The 16,615-nt window shown below is 46.1% G+C and overlaps 2 protein-coding genes across 2 annotated transcripts; both read right to left on the reverse strand.

Annotated features, from left to right (window-relative positions):
* Positions 1-835: 835 nt before the first annotated feature.
* Positions 836-5,577, reverse strand: LOC135367135 (uncharacterized). Its single transcript, XM_064600251.1, has 4 exons — positions 5,335-5,577; positions 5,053-5,113; positions 2,390-2,559; positions 836-1,190 (listed from the first exon to the last, which is right to left on the reverse strand). Exons 1-4 carry the CDS (start codon positions 5,560-5,562, stop codon positions 1,029-1,031), a joined length of 621 nt encoding a protein of 206 aa, XP_064456321.1. The 5' UTR covers positions 5,563-5,577; the 3' UTR covers positions 836-1,028.
* Positions 5,578-10,314: 4,737 nt separating this feature from the next.
* Positions 10,315-13,723, reverse strand: LOC135366203 (uncharacterized). Its single transcript, XM_064598870.1, has 6 exons — positions 13,592-13,723; positions 13,415-13,521; positions 12,696-12,708; positions 12,018-12,040; positions 11,769-11,905; positions 10,315-10,696 (listed from the first exon to the last, which is right to left on the reverse strand). The coding sequence occupies exons 2-6, from the start codon at positions 13,473-13,475 to the stop codon at positions 10,511-10,513; spliced, it is 420 nt and encodes a 139-aa protein (XP_064454940.1). The 5' UTR covers positions 13,476-13,521; positions 13,592-13,723; the 3' UTR covers positions 10,315-10,510.
* Between the last annotated feature and the right edge of the window lie 2,892 nt (positions 13,724-16,615).

Genomic DNA, 16,615 nt, shown 5'->3' on the forward strand with positions numbered 1-16,615 from the left:
AATGCTAGTGAAAGCTGAATTTTGAACACCCTGTATGCGCGTGGAATGTATGGTATTATATTTTCGCCGGTCACGAACCTCGTTCAAAGGTTTCTGCTTACCTACTGCCTTTCAGGACCTCGCGGAAACATGACAATCTGTAGAAATGGTATAAGACAAAATATTTGTCCTATATCCTGTCTTTGTCCCAATGATAACCACGTCCAGGCTGCTGCGAAGAAAAAGCGGGACACTGCACTTACATTTTCCAATCGGCATAATGACCAACGCGGATAGTTCGTTCGTGTCGATGCTGCCGTTTTAGATGGGAAAAATTAAAATTCAATTGATGGCAAACTTCCTTTTCTCGACAACACGTGTTGTTATTGATATCGACAAGGGCGGAGTGCGTCGCCGGATTCCCCGGTCCGTATACAATATATACTTGGGAGGGAGAGCTCGAGTTTCGGAGAAAGTCTTCAAATTATTTGCAGTTTCTTCGGTGCGTATTCTGCTTTTGTGGTTCCCCGTAGGCCTGCAAGTCTTTATTTTTTTTGTAATTTTATGCGCCATTATTTTATGTCTTGACTTCTGAAGGACAGTGAGTGGACGCGTCCGAACATTGTGCGGTGATTTATATGGAACGTTTGTTTCGTTTCCAAGCATGAAGTTTGCAGGTGAACTCTATACCCATTCCTGCACGGTACTATGCAGCGCTGGTTAGCTTTCTGTTAGCTTTTTCTTTTTTGTCTCTCTCTCTCTCTCTTTCTTGTTCTGTGATTCCGAGGACTTGTCGTCACAGAGTAAAGCAGTGCATTCACAGCCGATACATACTACGTATGACATAATTTACATGGAGGGTGCCAAATGGGAGTTTTTTTTATTTGACATTTTTACATGTACCTGCAGTTTGTCATGTCATTTCCCACTGCAGAACTAATTCTGTTCTTTTGGCAGCTCTCCTCCATAAAGCAGCACGCCGCTCTGGAAGATTGTGTTCCCAGCATCTTCGATGTCGTCGCACAGTCTTGTCAGTACATCCTGGGCAGTTATTGAACGTTTATCCAGAGCGTAGAGTGATTTACATTCTCGAGAATATTCGAGACGACTTTTCCTGCTGGGGACGTTACTGCGTGAGCAGCACCACTGGCGACTTTTGCCACCATATTGGCGAGGCTGCTGGGGATCTTTTCCAGAATATATTCTGTATCCTATAGACGGAGACAATGACAAACGAATTAGATTCCTGTTTATAATAGTATGTGTATCCTATTAGTTGTTCAAACGTTGAATTCACGCCCCATGTGCATTAACTCTCCAGTGGCTTTGTGGAGGATGGAAGCAATCCATGTGGATACACAGAATGGGGATAATGTCAAAATTGGAACCAGTGGGCATATACGTTGTTTTCAATGTTGTCGGTAGCATAAAGAGCCCGCTTTACCGCTGCTCTTGCAACCAAGAGGTCTCAGCGATATTAAAAATAGCAGAGATCAAATTATTGTCCGTCGTCATTACAGAACCGTACTGAACGTGCCTTTCTTGTACACATGCTTGTAACGTAGCAGTAGAGAAAGCAGATTCTGTTGTATCATTTCATGTAACATCAGCAGCGAAGTAACAGGATTGTCATGGTTTGCGAAATTTTGATGTGCTGTTTGTGACGCACTTGTGTGCAATCTCCAGTTCGTGGCGCAACGGATCCCCCTATCGGAGTTCTCGCGCGCTAAGGAGGTGTACCGAACTCGTTTCCGAGGAGAGCCCGTGTAGTCCAATGAGTCCCATGCGCCACACAACGTCACGGAGAGGTACTTAGGCGTCGTGTGCCTACAACGCCTGCTTGGCGTCTGCTGCCTGCGGGCCACCCCCTCCCCCTCGGAACCGGTTTTGGTTTTGGTACTTCATGCACCACATGCTAACAGTACCTTAAATGACGCAAGTTGCACGGGTGCGTCCGGCTGCTGATTTAAAACGGTAGTGCTTCATGCTCTCGTACTTTCAGTTCGACGTGTTGATAGGGATAAGGCGGTTATCAGCCGCGAGTACCTCGTTATCTTGTCTTTCGCAATGAGTCCAGTCAACACTCCCAAGCAGCACAATGTACTGAAAGTCGAGTGCAACAGGGGTGGACGAGTAGATGGAAGACCTTGAACAGACTCGTGATACTCAAGAACATTGATAAGACACATACCGTCCACCCCTATTGCACTCGACTTTCAGTACATTTTGCTGCTTGGGAAGCTTCCACCAGTCAGGAGATCACAACCTGCTTTTTTGGCCACCGTGCGTGTGAAAACGCCCATAAACTTATCATGTAACGAGGCAACACTGTGCACTTGTGAACAGATCAGTGTGTTGTGTGTTATTTCTCATTGCTTTTCCACCGACAGTGCAACCGCCACCTACTTACGTCATCATCGGTGATCAGTTCGTTGTCCTTGGTCTTGACGGCAATGCGTAGGCGCTTAGCAACGTCTTGCGACACGATGCCCTCCCTTTGGGCTTGTTCACCCATGTTTTCAACTGGGGTCGCTCCAGCGTTGACATCGCCCTCTTCCGCAATGGATCCGGTGACAACGTCTAAAAAATGCGGTAAACTTCTATTGTGTACGTTGTGTGTTGTAACGCTGTATCCTTGTATTCTGTGCTAACAAGCAAAACAGAGGAAAATGATCGGGTACACATGCGTTTGCGTTCCAAGTTTTCCCTTTCAGTGGAGACTCGTTTAAGCATCTTTGCAAGAGTATGACATGTACATAGTTACGGTAACGATTACAGTGCAGGAAGTTCAGCTTTTCTCGCACGAAGTACTACGATTTGGTAAGCGGTTCGTAAGAAAACCGTCAAAAGACCTGTTACGATATGTATGGACGTCGTACATCTAAGACGGAAAACCATCATGCGCCCCGGGTCGACTTCACAGTGAACTGTGCCGATATTTATTTTAGATCGCCTCAGGAATACACCGGGAAAAGCCCAGACAGCAGAGCGGCTAGTAGGGAGCAGTTCCTGTTTCCTTGCTTTTGCGGGTGATAACACGCGATGCTTCCGGGGCATGCTTCGTGCCCATCAAAGCAATCAATAACGTCACGTGTTGGCAAAGCAGAGAGCCAGACACACGGATATCAACGGTACAATCGCGTTGCCTTATCTTGGAGAATACTGCAGTAACGACACCAGGAAATGCCACTGCCCAAGCAGCAAAATGCACTGAAAGTCGAGTTCAATAGGGGTGGACGGGTAGCTGGAAGGCCTTGAACAAACTCGTGAAACTAAAGAACACTCATAAGACACATACCGTCCACCCCTGTTGCACCCGACTTTCAGTACATTGTGCTGCTTGGGTGAGTTTCTGCTACTGTTGGCAGTTGGGGAAAAGAAAGTGAGCCTGTTGACTGTGTTTATGATTGATGTGATAGCACAAGTAGACACATGCTTGGTGGATGAACTTCATACTGAGCAATGCCTGCGGGAGCAGGAAAAACCTAATTAGTATGCTGTGTAAAATAGGCTACATCCGGCATCTGCCTGAAGGAGGAACACCTCACTGTCATCATATTCAGCGACAATACACAACGGCACTGCAGCTGCACCTCATTGCCTCGTGAACTATAGCGGACAACCGCTGTAGAGAACTCGTCACATGGCATCTGTCTTCATGTTGCGCATGTGGGTTTCAAGCGATAATTTTGTAGCGAAATGTTACAGGGGAGAAAATGTACACACACACACACACACACACACACACACACACACACACACACACACACACACACACACACACACACACACACACACACACACACACACACACACACACACACACACACACACACACACACACACACACACACACACACACACACACACACACACACACACACACACACACACACACACACACACACACACACACACACACACACACACACACACACACACACACACACACACACACACACACACACACACACACACACACACACACACACACACACACACACACACACACACACACACACACACACACACACACACACACACACACACACACACACACACACACACACACACACACACACACACACACACACACACACACACACACACACACACACACACACACACACACACACACACACACACACACACACACACACACACACACACACACACACACACACACACACACACACACACACACACACACACACACACACACACACACACACACACACACACACACACACACACACACACACACACACACACACACACACACACACACACACACACACACACACACACACACACACACACACACACACACACACACACACACACACACACACACACACACACACACACACACACACACACACACACACACACACACACACACACACACACACACACACACACACACACACACACACACACACACACACACACACACACACACACACACACACACACACACACACACACACACACACACACACACACACACACACACACACACACACACACACACACACACACACACACACACACACACACACACACACACACACACACACACACACACACACACACACACACACACACACACACACACACACACACACACACACACACACACACACACACACACACACACACACACACACACACACACACACACACACACACACACACACAGACAGACAGACAGACAGACAGACAGACAGACAGACAGACAGACAGACAGACAGACAGACAGACAGACAGACAGACAGACAGACAGACAGACAGACAGACAGACAGACAGACAGACAGACAGACAGACAGACACAGACAGACACAGACAGACAGACAGACAGACACAGACAGACAGACAGACAGAGGACGAGGTGTGCAGGTCTTACGTTGAATGGGAATGGAATTAACAAATCGGAAGACATACAAAGACTCGCATGTTGAAGGATATCAAATAAAATACCGTCTATTGCTTGCCGTTCATCGCGAAAAACTGACGCTGACACTTGTCTAGTCAATAATAAAAGGAATCAGCCTAAATGAACGTCTACTTACACGCTGTCGATGACACTGCAAACAGGTCGAGTAGAAGAATTGCGTGGTTCAGCATTTTCAACTGTAAAAATAAAAAATAAAATAAAAATGGGCAGGACTTGGCTGTACTTGGCTGTAATTTCAGCGTCATACACTCGTTCGTACTGAACAATACTAAAGGAAAATAAAGACGAAAATAACAAAAAAAGCTATGTGCGAAAGCAAGCGGTCGATTGCACACTTACACACACTACACTGCACTGCTCTACACCTTCAATTATGACAACGTAAACACATACTTACACTTCCTGTCTGGAGGCAGTTATGGAGACCCGTGTGCTGAATGTTGTGTGCAGGGACGTATTTATATAGGAGTCTCAAGCTATCATAGATTACAGTATCACCCCACTCATTAGCATCATCATCCGAGTAAAGTGTTGTGGCAAACTCCCGTAGTAACTTCTCTATCAGATAACGTGGGAGGAACACAATTGTCGTATAACCTTTAGTCACTGCAAAAGTAACTTCCATGCCAAGTATGGGAGAGCTTCGATAAGCACCACCAAGACAACAAAGAACTGGAGCGGCTATTGTTCAGTAAAAAAAAAAAGAACTAATAGCCGATAATATTCGTTTTGAAACGGGTGAATACCACGAGTGAACCTTGTGACAAGGATAAGGGCAGGGGGAAAACCATGGGGCGTTTGCTTGGTTTTATGCTTTCGTTGCATGCGCCGTCCCGTGGACTCAAGTATCCCAAGTAGCACAATGTACTGAAAGTCGGGTGCAATGGAGGCGGACGGTATGCGTCTTATCAATGTTCTTTTGTTTCACGGATCTGTTCAAGGCCTTCCATATACCCGTCCACCCCTATTGCAGTCGAGTTTCAGTACATTGTGCTGCTTGGGATCGTCGACTATGGACTGAAGTACGTGAACCAGCGCGTTCCGGTGCAGACAGCTTTGGGTAAAAATGGAAAACACTCAATGGATGCCTGATTTTGTGCCTTGTACACGAACCTGTGGCACTTGTCAGCTCACAGCATTCTTCTCAGAGTGTCATCTCTCGATATGTTTGCGATCACTACTCTGCCAACACAATTCTGCCTCTAGCATGTTTGAATGCAGCCTCTGAATTCAATCCAGTCCTATCTTTGAGATTGGCAAGACATGCTTGTCAATTATTATCACGTTATTGTCATATTGCTTGTTACCTGAGAATTTACCGAATTTACCGAACGCATTTGTATAAATCATACGAGAATGTGACGAAAAGAAGAATGGAATGAATCTTTCGAAGGCGCCCAAGATTACTGTTCGGTGTCATTTTCCGCTAGCGGTACAGGGACGCGCACCACGGGGTGAACCGGCGCGTGGCATCTGTTCTGTCACGTGATTGTGTGATGACAGAGAGTGTGGATGAGTGAGCGTTCCATGGAAGCGCTTCTTTCTATGGCTTCCTTTCTTTTTCTTTTTGATTCCTTGTTATCGCCGCGAAGCAGCTCTGTCTATATCTCACCGGCGTACAGACGTGAACAGATGACAGCAGAAAGGAGTGGGGGACGCAGGGTTAGCATGCATCCTGAGCCGACTTCGAGAGGAACTGCGCGGACGTCTTCGTATGGAAAGTGTGCCGGAAAACACATGGAAAAGAGCAAACATTTCCTCGAGTCTGAGGAAGGTAACAAATAACGACGGATACGAAACCGAAATTGACACGGAGAGTTCCAAATCAGCAGTGAACAAGATTTATTGGTGAAACACGAGAGCAAAGGTGGAATGGCACCTCAGATAGCAAGCTTGAGACGAAACCTCAGAGAAGATGGTATGACTTTATTTATTTATTTATTGTTAATACGTTAAAAGCCCGAGGGCATTACATAACGCGGTCGAGCAGAGAAGTCGTACGAGTCCTTTGCCTATAGATGGCTCGCACGGCTTGCACCGGCCCACCAGAAAGAGGGAAAAGAAGCGCGCGTGTAGGCGGGTGCGCAGGACCACCAAAAAGAGGGGAAAAGCACTGGTAAAGCTATGGTGTGACGTCACGTGCAAGCCATGTATAGCAACGGTCCCACGATCGCTCGAAACGGAGAGAGCGATCAAGGTGTAGTGGTCCAGCTCAGTTCACGGCGGTTGGGTAAATCTTAGTCGCTTCGGGTATGGTCTGGATCAGAAACGCAGAGGCGTGCAGGGCTTACTTGCAACCGGTACAATACTCCGCCGACGAGTGCTGCATCAAATACGGCTACCATATGTCCTGCACTCCATAATGCATTTCATGTAAATAAATTACTGGGTGCGGCTACAATAGAGGTAGCATTGCTACTTGTTGTGTTTGTGTGATAAGCCTCCTGACGTCTATTTCCCATACTACTCTCCCTGTTCTGGTACAAAATAAACGTTTTGTTAAACAAGCACACAGGACGGAATATGGAAGAACTTCGGCGACAATGCACGTGCTGTTTACGCCACATCACAACCGCATAAAATCACTTCCTGTCGCTAGCTATTCTTTTTCGAATGAGAGTCCATACACGAAATAAAGGAAGTGACTTTCGGAGACCGATCATTTCGTGTAAACTGTATGTGTGCTATTGAATGTGTGCTATTTCACGTGTCACCTGTTGGACACGAGTGCCCAATAACAACCTATAACAAGAACGTAGCTGAAATTGGAGATGCGAACGACAAAAATTGAAATGTTTGTCTGCTGCCCTGCGTCCAGTGTCTTTCTTCTGCGGTTATTCTCCAGCTGTAAAGTGTGAAGGTGCAGGCAGTGAGAAGGTATTATTCGTTCTCAAGATTCGAACGAAAAAAAGAAAGAAAGAAATTGTGATACATCATGAAACAACGGAGCATTTCAATCGTCTGTGGTTCCTTCGCGCGCGCAGAAAGCGTTTCTTTATCAATCAGAAAGAAAAAGAAAGCGGCGACATTCGTCGCAGGCCACAATACGTGATAACGCGGACAAATGAAGCGTTCTTCTAAACACAAATGTGGAATATTTGTGTGTGCCGAATTAAGGTATGGAAGAACACAAGAAGGAAGAACCTCCTGCTTGTTGTCCAGCTGTGAAGTAGTTAGACGAAGATGCCGAAAAGGTATATCCCTGTACACTGCACACTGTTTAGTTTCTACAATCGCCGCTCAAAATATCCTGGCTCTTTCCATGACAGAAGTGGCTTTACATGAGGAAGACTTAATCTAGTCACCACTGTCTGCAGTTCGAGTTAACTCGTGGTTTATGGTAGCCTTTATGTAATGTTACGAGTTGGTATAGGTATTAGATCCTCGACAATTTCAAGCGCTCTGAATGTATTAACATGTATCGCTATGTTTTCGAAATTGGAAAATAGATGGTCTCAGCGGGAACGACATCAGTTGATTTCCAGAGCATATACTATATAAATTCTCAGTGTGCCTCCATGTGTGAAACTTATTCACACCAAATAATTCCAAGGGTACCTTCATGTTTCGCACACAAGCTCCATTCACTCACTGCAGGCTGCGTGGAACGGGGCGTATAACGAAATCCAAGCGTAACCAAGTAACCCAAAATGCTGTAGCGAAGATTTCGCCACCTTCTTGCAATGTGCCAAAAAGGGAAAATCATCGAGTGACATTTTCTTCGTGAACATTAAGGCGCTACCAGAACGAAAACCTTAATGCCAGTTCCAAGGCAGAGCCCTGCAGCGACTTCAAGCACGCCTCGTTGTCAGCAGCTTATCAAGTTCACCGAGTTTATCAGCGTGACGCACCAGCAGGCGCACATCTTTCTTTCCCTCGAACTTGCACTGTAGTGCTTCAATTTCGCCTATCGCAGGTGCTCTGGGTCGGCATTGCTCTTTGCACATAGGGCCACGTGACCACGAGGGCGCGCGCAGCGAGAGCGAGCCGAGCCCTTCGTAGCCACCCGTCGGCAGGCCCGTTGGCACGACCCGTTTGCAACCGCCGTTCAACACACCAGTCCTTCTAGCTCACCATACCGAGATTAGCCGTGCTCTCGCGATGAACGGACGAGGGCTAGGGAAGCGAGACTTCCACGTGCGCCAATCGTGCGTTTTGCCACGGGCCCTCGTCGTCGTCTTCGCTTTCATTGGTTGGTCGTCCGCTGTCGTCAGTCGCGCAAGGAGGTGCTTGGACGGTGCCGGAGAACGGGCCTCCGGCGTCCTCCGTGTGATGTTTCTTCCGTTGCGGGCGCCGTTCCTCGCTCCCGCCCGGCAGTGCGAGTGCGCCTTAATACTCCGTTATGCAAGGTGTTTTTATTTTGTTTTTAATTATTTGCAAAATTTTAATTCTTTCTTTTTTTTCTGTGAAAGCTATGAGACCAGGAAAATGTCGTCTTTGGAGTTGAGTTATACGGTGAGGCGACCATCCTCTTGGAGAAAGTACGTAACTACAACGTGACTAATTAAATACCCAAAATTCATTAACTCTTTAATTAGGGAATTTCGTGCAAACGCGAGATAGGAGAATGGGAGACAAGGCGGGAGGTAGGATAAAAGAACGCCTTGAATACAATGATATCATAAACCCGGGTGTGTCGCACAGTTCAAGCTAAGCTAATGTGTATTTTCTAAACGGGGTTTATTTTTCTCCTCTAACTCAGTTCCCCCCATCACTGTCTTCAAGTTCTTGCTGTTGTTGTGACGGAGGTTTTCTACCGCGTGACCTCCACGACGCACTGCAAGAAGTGTGTCACTTCTGGGCACCCAGAACAAGAAGAACAGAATCTGTTCGAAATGTCGACTGCTCTTTTCCTGAGACGCTTCCCGCAACAATTCCTCGTTTCGTTACAAGCAAACAATGGCTATCGAGGCGCTCATTATCACGTCATTGTCAAAGTGATGTGGTTGTACTGATAAAGTTTCGAACCGTGTGTGTGTGTGTGTGCTTTTGCATATCACTTCTTTTGCTTGCTATTAATCGTTGCAGAAAATTATTTTGTTTTTCCGTTTTGCTGAGTTGTTCACGTTATTCTTCGTGATCATCGGATGCGCAAAACGTGGAACTGTGAACAACAACAATAAATGGAGTAGGAATGATGAAATGGGATGTTTCCCCGTGGTAGCCACGAGACCCTAACCCACTTTTCCCCACTTGGGACACTGAGGCTGCGTGCGTACGTGTCTGCTGTCTGTTATACTCAGCAGTGTCATACCGTCGGTCATGTCGCGGTACATTTCCAGTCGTCCTGTTTTTCACGCCAGTTGTTCAGTTATTGTGGGGCTCGAACTTATGTCCCCTTTTCTATTTTTCAAAAGAGTGCCACATCAAACACCAGTTCTTTCTTTCCTCTTTACTACACGTATATATTACATTTAAAAAAAACTATGCATATATCTACATAATATATGTTTTACTATAATCTGTTACGCCAAAACCACGCGTTATTCTATCCTGAAAACTTCAACAATAGTGCAGTTGAATTCCTGTTCGGTTTCAGTGAGCGTTTCGTCCAGAGCAACACCGTCAAGAATCTATTCGCCATTGCTGGTGGTGTTCTTGTCGCTGGGGTTTTCTTCACTGCGGGACCGTGATTCCAAATGCTCTGCAAGCTTCTTCCCTGTGCCTTTTACAGCCTCCTTTATGATTATCTTTGCCACCGTAGACAATGCCTTCTTGAAAGCGCCTTTTACTTTTTTCGGGATTGCGTATGTGGCTTCCTACAGAAACATGAAAACAAGGATAACCCGAAGATTGCCCGAGCAAGATTGCCCGAGACGGAATGATTGCGTCCGTCCCCAGTAACGCATTGAATGCCGTAGAAGCTCTTGTGGGGACTCAATACGAGTAATGCATGCAGTTTATGTCAATGGCGCAGCTTAACAACCTCTTGAATGTAAAGCCAGCACGACCAGTTGCAAATGCGAGAGAAAACGCTATCTTTAATTGACTATAAAAATGGAGATAAAATGTCTCGGGGCGACATCTGGTTGCAAATAATTCCCAATTCGTCAAGCAACACTGTTCCCGACTGACTTGCTGCTCGTAGTGGCTACGTAGCCGACACGCAACCAACTTTGTTCGTTTTCAACACACTTTTGTCCGCATGCGATTTAGTTGGTGACCACAGTGTAAGCATAGTGTCAGACATCCACGCAAGTTTAACGCAAGGATTTTCTTAACATAAAATCCCCCAGCGCCCCCTGGGTTGCTGTAATCGCGCTCGGAAACGAGACTGAATTTTTCCAGTGTTATTATTAAGGTTGACGGGAGCTGTGCATGCTCGACGCGCAACTTTGTTTAAGGGTTTCTATCTCTCCTCAAGGGCAACGCATAGGTAGAAAAACATTTTCCCCTCAATACACGGGCGTGTAGTACAATGCAGACATGACGTAATGACCCATATCTATCATATACCTCTGCCACGCGTGCACTCTTCAATGATCATTGAAACCAATCGGCATTGAACGCGTGCGTGGCGCCATCTGGGGAGTAACGTGTAAACCTCTCAGGAAGCATTGCATCCAATGCTGCTTGCGAAGTTGACACGTTACTCGCTTGGTGGCGCCACGCGCGTGTTCAATGACCATTCATTTCAATGATCATTGCAAAATGCCCGTGTGGCAGGGGTAATAGTGTAACAACGCCTTTGGGTTACACACCTATTATGATGTCTGGTTAACACGCGGTTTGTCAGTCGCGCGGGTTGATTTTCTTCTTATTGCAGCTGTGGGACGTCTGACATAGCGTAATATTCATGATGTTAAGCAGCGATACACTAACACTTCTCACCTCCTCCTGCGCAAGTTGTTCCAAGTCAGTTCCTTGCCGGCTCAGCACGAATCCCGTTCTTTGTGCCAGCACGCCGATTTCTTTGGTTTTCTCCTCAGAGACGTCCTCCACCACATCTGCCGCGACCGCCTGCTCTTCTGTTGTCGGAGTAAAGTTAAATATAATTTTGAAATGATTGTGCCTTGGCAGTGTGTACGTAACTGCGCGAAAAAGCAGGAAACATTATTGACCGAAAATGTTCTTACTTACCTCTGTCGTCTTGGAGACGTGACCTGGAACGTTTTGCGACAAAGTATAATTAAAATCAGGATTGCGTGTACCCTAGACATACTGTTAAAGTACAGTATTGTGTTTCATTATCTGTGCCGTTGCAAGAATCTATAGCGTCTTCAGAGTTCGGCACCGTCAGCACGACGTCGAATATTCTGGGGCGTGTGCTACAATTCGGCGCACGTTAAACAACCCGCGCGAGTGAACACGAAGGTGAACAACACGCAAGTGAGCACACCTAATTCACGGGCAAGCCACTGGGACGTCGATTAAGTTAATGCATTTATCTGAACGTTAACTTTGAGCCATAAATCAATTATCCAAGTGCCCGACAAAGAGAGAACTAAGAAACACGTGGAGGATCTTTTCTGTCACACCTTTGCTCTGGCACAGGTTCCTGGTGCTCAGCTATAGAAGGCAAAAGCCGCTTAAGCGGCTTTGTACCTTTCTTCAAATTCTCGTGGCTGGCTTCCCTATATATGCTGCGTGACTTTCATGTCTGATGGCTGCGCACCATGGTTGTATCGTTCTCTAGGGAGTTCTCTAGGGAGTCGATAATAGTGGCAATAATGGGTGGAGTAACCAAAGGAGTCATATTGAAGATACTGACGCCTTGCCTCGACTACAAATGTAACATGAGAGTTCCTGGATACTTACGATGAAACTGCACCTGTAAAAATCGAAAAGAAATGGCATATAATTAGTGGTGAGTCAGATGGAGCCCGTCTATCTGACAAAATTCAGCAGATGCAAAGTGAGAAAGTCCGTCGTCTTTGGGAATTAAGAACAGCTTGCATTCGTTCTGTTTTAGACATCGGATATCGAATTTAGAATCGAAATAAAGAAAATGAATCCGAAAGAAAAGTAGGGGGAAAATATACTTTTTGGGTGTTGCCGTGATTTACAGTCCTAGATATTATTCAGCTAGCTTGATTAATGCAAACTGTCAACCTTTGAGTGGGCACTTATAGTTGAAAACTTTATGAACTGAAAAATATCAGGAAGGCAAAAAGCTACTATCCCCGCACTGGTAGCGACACACCCCATGTTGAGTTACTTTCAATAACCCTACGCGCGCCACTGATATCTAAAGATCCATGTCATCCAGCCCTCCTTAGCATTTTAGGGCATTGAGCTCTAAGGCATCCAAACCAAAGCGTATTTTTAATGCGGAGGAATTTGTTCAACGGGGGCAAACCTCACTGGCAGGAATCGCCAGTCTTTTCCCAAGTGAGATAGTCGTCCTCGTGAGTCGGTGACGAGGACTTCTCACTCACAAGCAGATTTTACATGACATGCTCGTTGTCGACTTGATAAGCACATGAACCTTCAAATGATTTCAACCAAAAGCAGAAGAAGAAAAGCTCTCCACTCACATTGTGCAACGGCCGCCAACAGCAGTGCAAGGCACGCGGTAAGTGTTGCCTTCGATGTCATCGAACTGTCGCTTCTGCAGAACCTCAGGAAAACAGCAACGAAAAAGCTATGTGCGAAAGCAATCAGTCTGTTCCAGCACTTCACCTTCAATTATGACAACGTAAACATATACTTACACTTCCTGTCTGGAGGCAGTTATAGAAGTCCGTGTACTGAATGCTACGTGCAGGAACGTATTTATATAGGAGTCTCAAGGTATCATGGGGTACAGTATCACCCCACTCATTAGCATAGACTTCCGAGAAAAATGTTGTTGAGAACCGGCGTAGTAACCTCTCCATCGGATAACGTAGGAGGAACACAATTGTCGTGTGGTCTTTGGTCACTGCAACAACAACTTCAATGCCAGACATGGGAGAGCTTCGATAAGCACCACCACCAGACAAGGAAGAACTGTTGTAGCTATTGTTATGAAAAAGAAAAAGAAAACTATAGCCGATAACATTGGTAATTATTATCACGATGCTATCTTATTGCTTCTTATGTACCTGAGAATACGAGCGCATCAACTTTTAATTTGTATAAATCATACGACGATGTGATGAAAAGAGGAATGGAATGAATCTTTGAAGCTGCCCAAAATTACTCTTCAGAGTCATTTTCCACTAGTGGTGCAGGAGGCGACATCTGCCCCGTCACGTGATTGCGTGATGAGAAAGAGCGTGTGATAAGTGAGCACTCCATGGAAGCGCTTCTTAACATCTTTTCTTTTACTATTTTTTATTCGTTGTTAGCGCCGCGAAGCAGCTCTGTCTATGTCTCACCGGCGTACAGACGTGAGCAGATGACAGCATCAAGGAGTGGGGGACGCAGGGTTAGTGCGCATCCTGAGCCGACTTCGGGAGAAACTGTGCCGACATATTCGTCCGGAAAGTCTGCCGGAAAACACATGGAAAAGAGAAAACATTTCTGCGAGTCTGAGGAAAGTAACAGATAAGGACGGATATGCAAAGGAAATTGACAGAGACACAGAGAGATTTATTGATGAAACACGAAAGGAATGGTCGAACGGCACCTCAGACAGTAAGCTTGAGACGAAACCTGAGACAGGATGACATGCATTGAGGACACACTTGCTACTTTCTGATCGTCCCACGTCTATTCCAGATTGCATTCGTAAAACGTATGGGTACGGTATAAGGAAACAGTAGTTCTTGGAGGGTTCTTGGAGGGTTCTTCAAGGTTCTTGATCCCTTTCTCTGGAGTGTTACACGGAGTTTCGGTTTGATGCAGCTGGGCTTGAAATCTTGAAGCCTTGCTTGTCTTGTAGCAATACGTCGGAAAAACGCATTGATGAGCATGCTCGCTCTATGCTTAATGTAGCGGATGTGCTGAGCTTAGGTAAGGAAATGGAAAACTGAGCGCGAGATGAGTTAAGATAAGGAGAGCAGAAGATGAGTAAGCATAATTGAGCAAACGAGAATATGAGCATGGCCAAAGCTCATTCTTTGAGCAGGAGTGAGCAAACGAGTAGATAAGCATGAGTGAAACCCACTCAAGAAAATTACTCTTTCATGCTTTGTGGCCTATGAGCTGGGCATCAATTCGCTGAAATGATGCCCTAATCGCGTGAACTGAGCATGAGCGAACTTGAGTAACGCTCATGCATCGTAAACTGGGCAGTCGGATTGTCACACCCAGTACTCGTGATGCCATCTCCCGCTTGCGGTGCCAGATAAACTACTACTGAGGATGGATGAAACTCCGTGCACGCAAGCGTGAGCAACCAGAGGGCTCAGTAAGAGACGGGAAGCCGCGCCGAAGATTATTGAGCAAACGGAGTGAGTGAGCACGAGCGAGAAGACGGTTAGAGGAGCGAGTCAGTTGAGTAAACCTCTACTTGTAGGTGTCTCAATGTGAAGCTTGACGATGCAATGCTGTTTCTGTCATTCCCGGAAGAATGGTGTCTTAGTTAGAATATAGAACACATTCAGCGCTGTTTCGCTAAATACTTAAAGATCAAAGGCTGAATCAATAACACACCTGTAAGCTCTTTTTTTGGGTGTGTACAATAAACCAGCTGCAAGTGATGTACCAACTAACATAAGTTACCTGGTTGCACTTTTGGGTTGCCATATAGACACCCAGCCCCTTTACTATCGAAGGTTCCACTGTTCAAGCGATAGAGAGCGGAGTTGAAATAACCCTTTGTGCTGCGTGACTTGCGCAGTGCATGAGGATGTACTCCGTGTTTTCCACCGTTGCACACCCTGAACACTTTGCTGAACTAGCCCTTCCGACTTACGAAGAAAGTCTTGACCATATGAGAGGAACTGCTTTTACGGATCTTTGCTGCATACTACGTGTGAGGACGACTGCGTAGTAGAGGACTAGTCTAGTCTTCTCAGTCTCCTCTCCGTTGCGCACCCGTTCTCACTGGTAGCCTATACAGGGCATTCAGCGGAAACCGGTGCAAAAGTGTTCGAGTAGGTCACGATGTGTTGGATAGAACACAGAACTTCCGGGGCTGTGGTGTAGCTAGGACGAACGACTATCGCCTTGTAGCCATGGCCTTCTGCGTACGTCCTTGGTCAGCGATTTCAAAAGGTCGTTCATGACTGGCTTAGAATGTCAGTAATGCTGTCTAGGTGCTCAGTCATTGTACACAACAGAATTTTTTCTTGAGATCATCCACATCAGAATCACGCGGTTATGCATATCTGGTTTCTTGCGCCGTTTATTTTTCGTCATGTCTCTTCCTCCTATTGTCGTATGTTCTATTGTTCTACCGTGACAATAACGCAAAACACGGACAACGCTCGTTCCTTACCCAGGCGGAAATTTGAACTAGGATCCCAAGTGGATCTTGACTACCAAAGGGGTTCGAAGTGGACTGAACTGGTCCTACTTCAGAGTCAGGTGGTTCCAGTAGGGAACCATTAAGCATGCTTAGTGGTTCCCAAGTGGTTCCTTTCCAGCTCCAAGTGGATACCACGAAGGAATGAAGTGGTTCTATTTTGCCAGCAAGTAGAGTTGACAATGTCCACTTTAGTCCAATATGGTTACATTTTGGTGATAAAGCGAAAATTAAAGTGGGTTAAACGGGCCCACTTAGGGTCTGACATGAGGAACACTGCAACCACTTTAACAACAAAATTTGCGAAAGTGAGAGAATCGCTGTCTGGCGGCATCACCATCGC

Source organism: Ornithodoros turicata, chromosome 8, assembly GCF_037126465.1.
Source record: "Ornithodoros turicata isolate Travis chromosome 8, ASM3712646v1, whole genome shotgun sequence".
In the NCBI taxonomy this organism is placed as follows: domain Eukaryota; kingdom Metazoa; phylum Arthropoda; class Arachnida; order Ixodida; family Argasidae; genus Ornithodoros; species Ornithodoros turicata.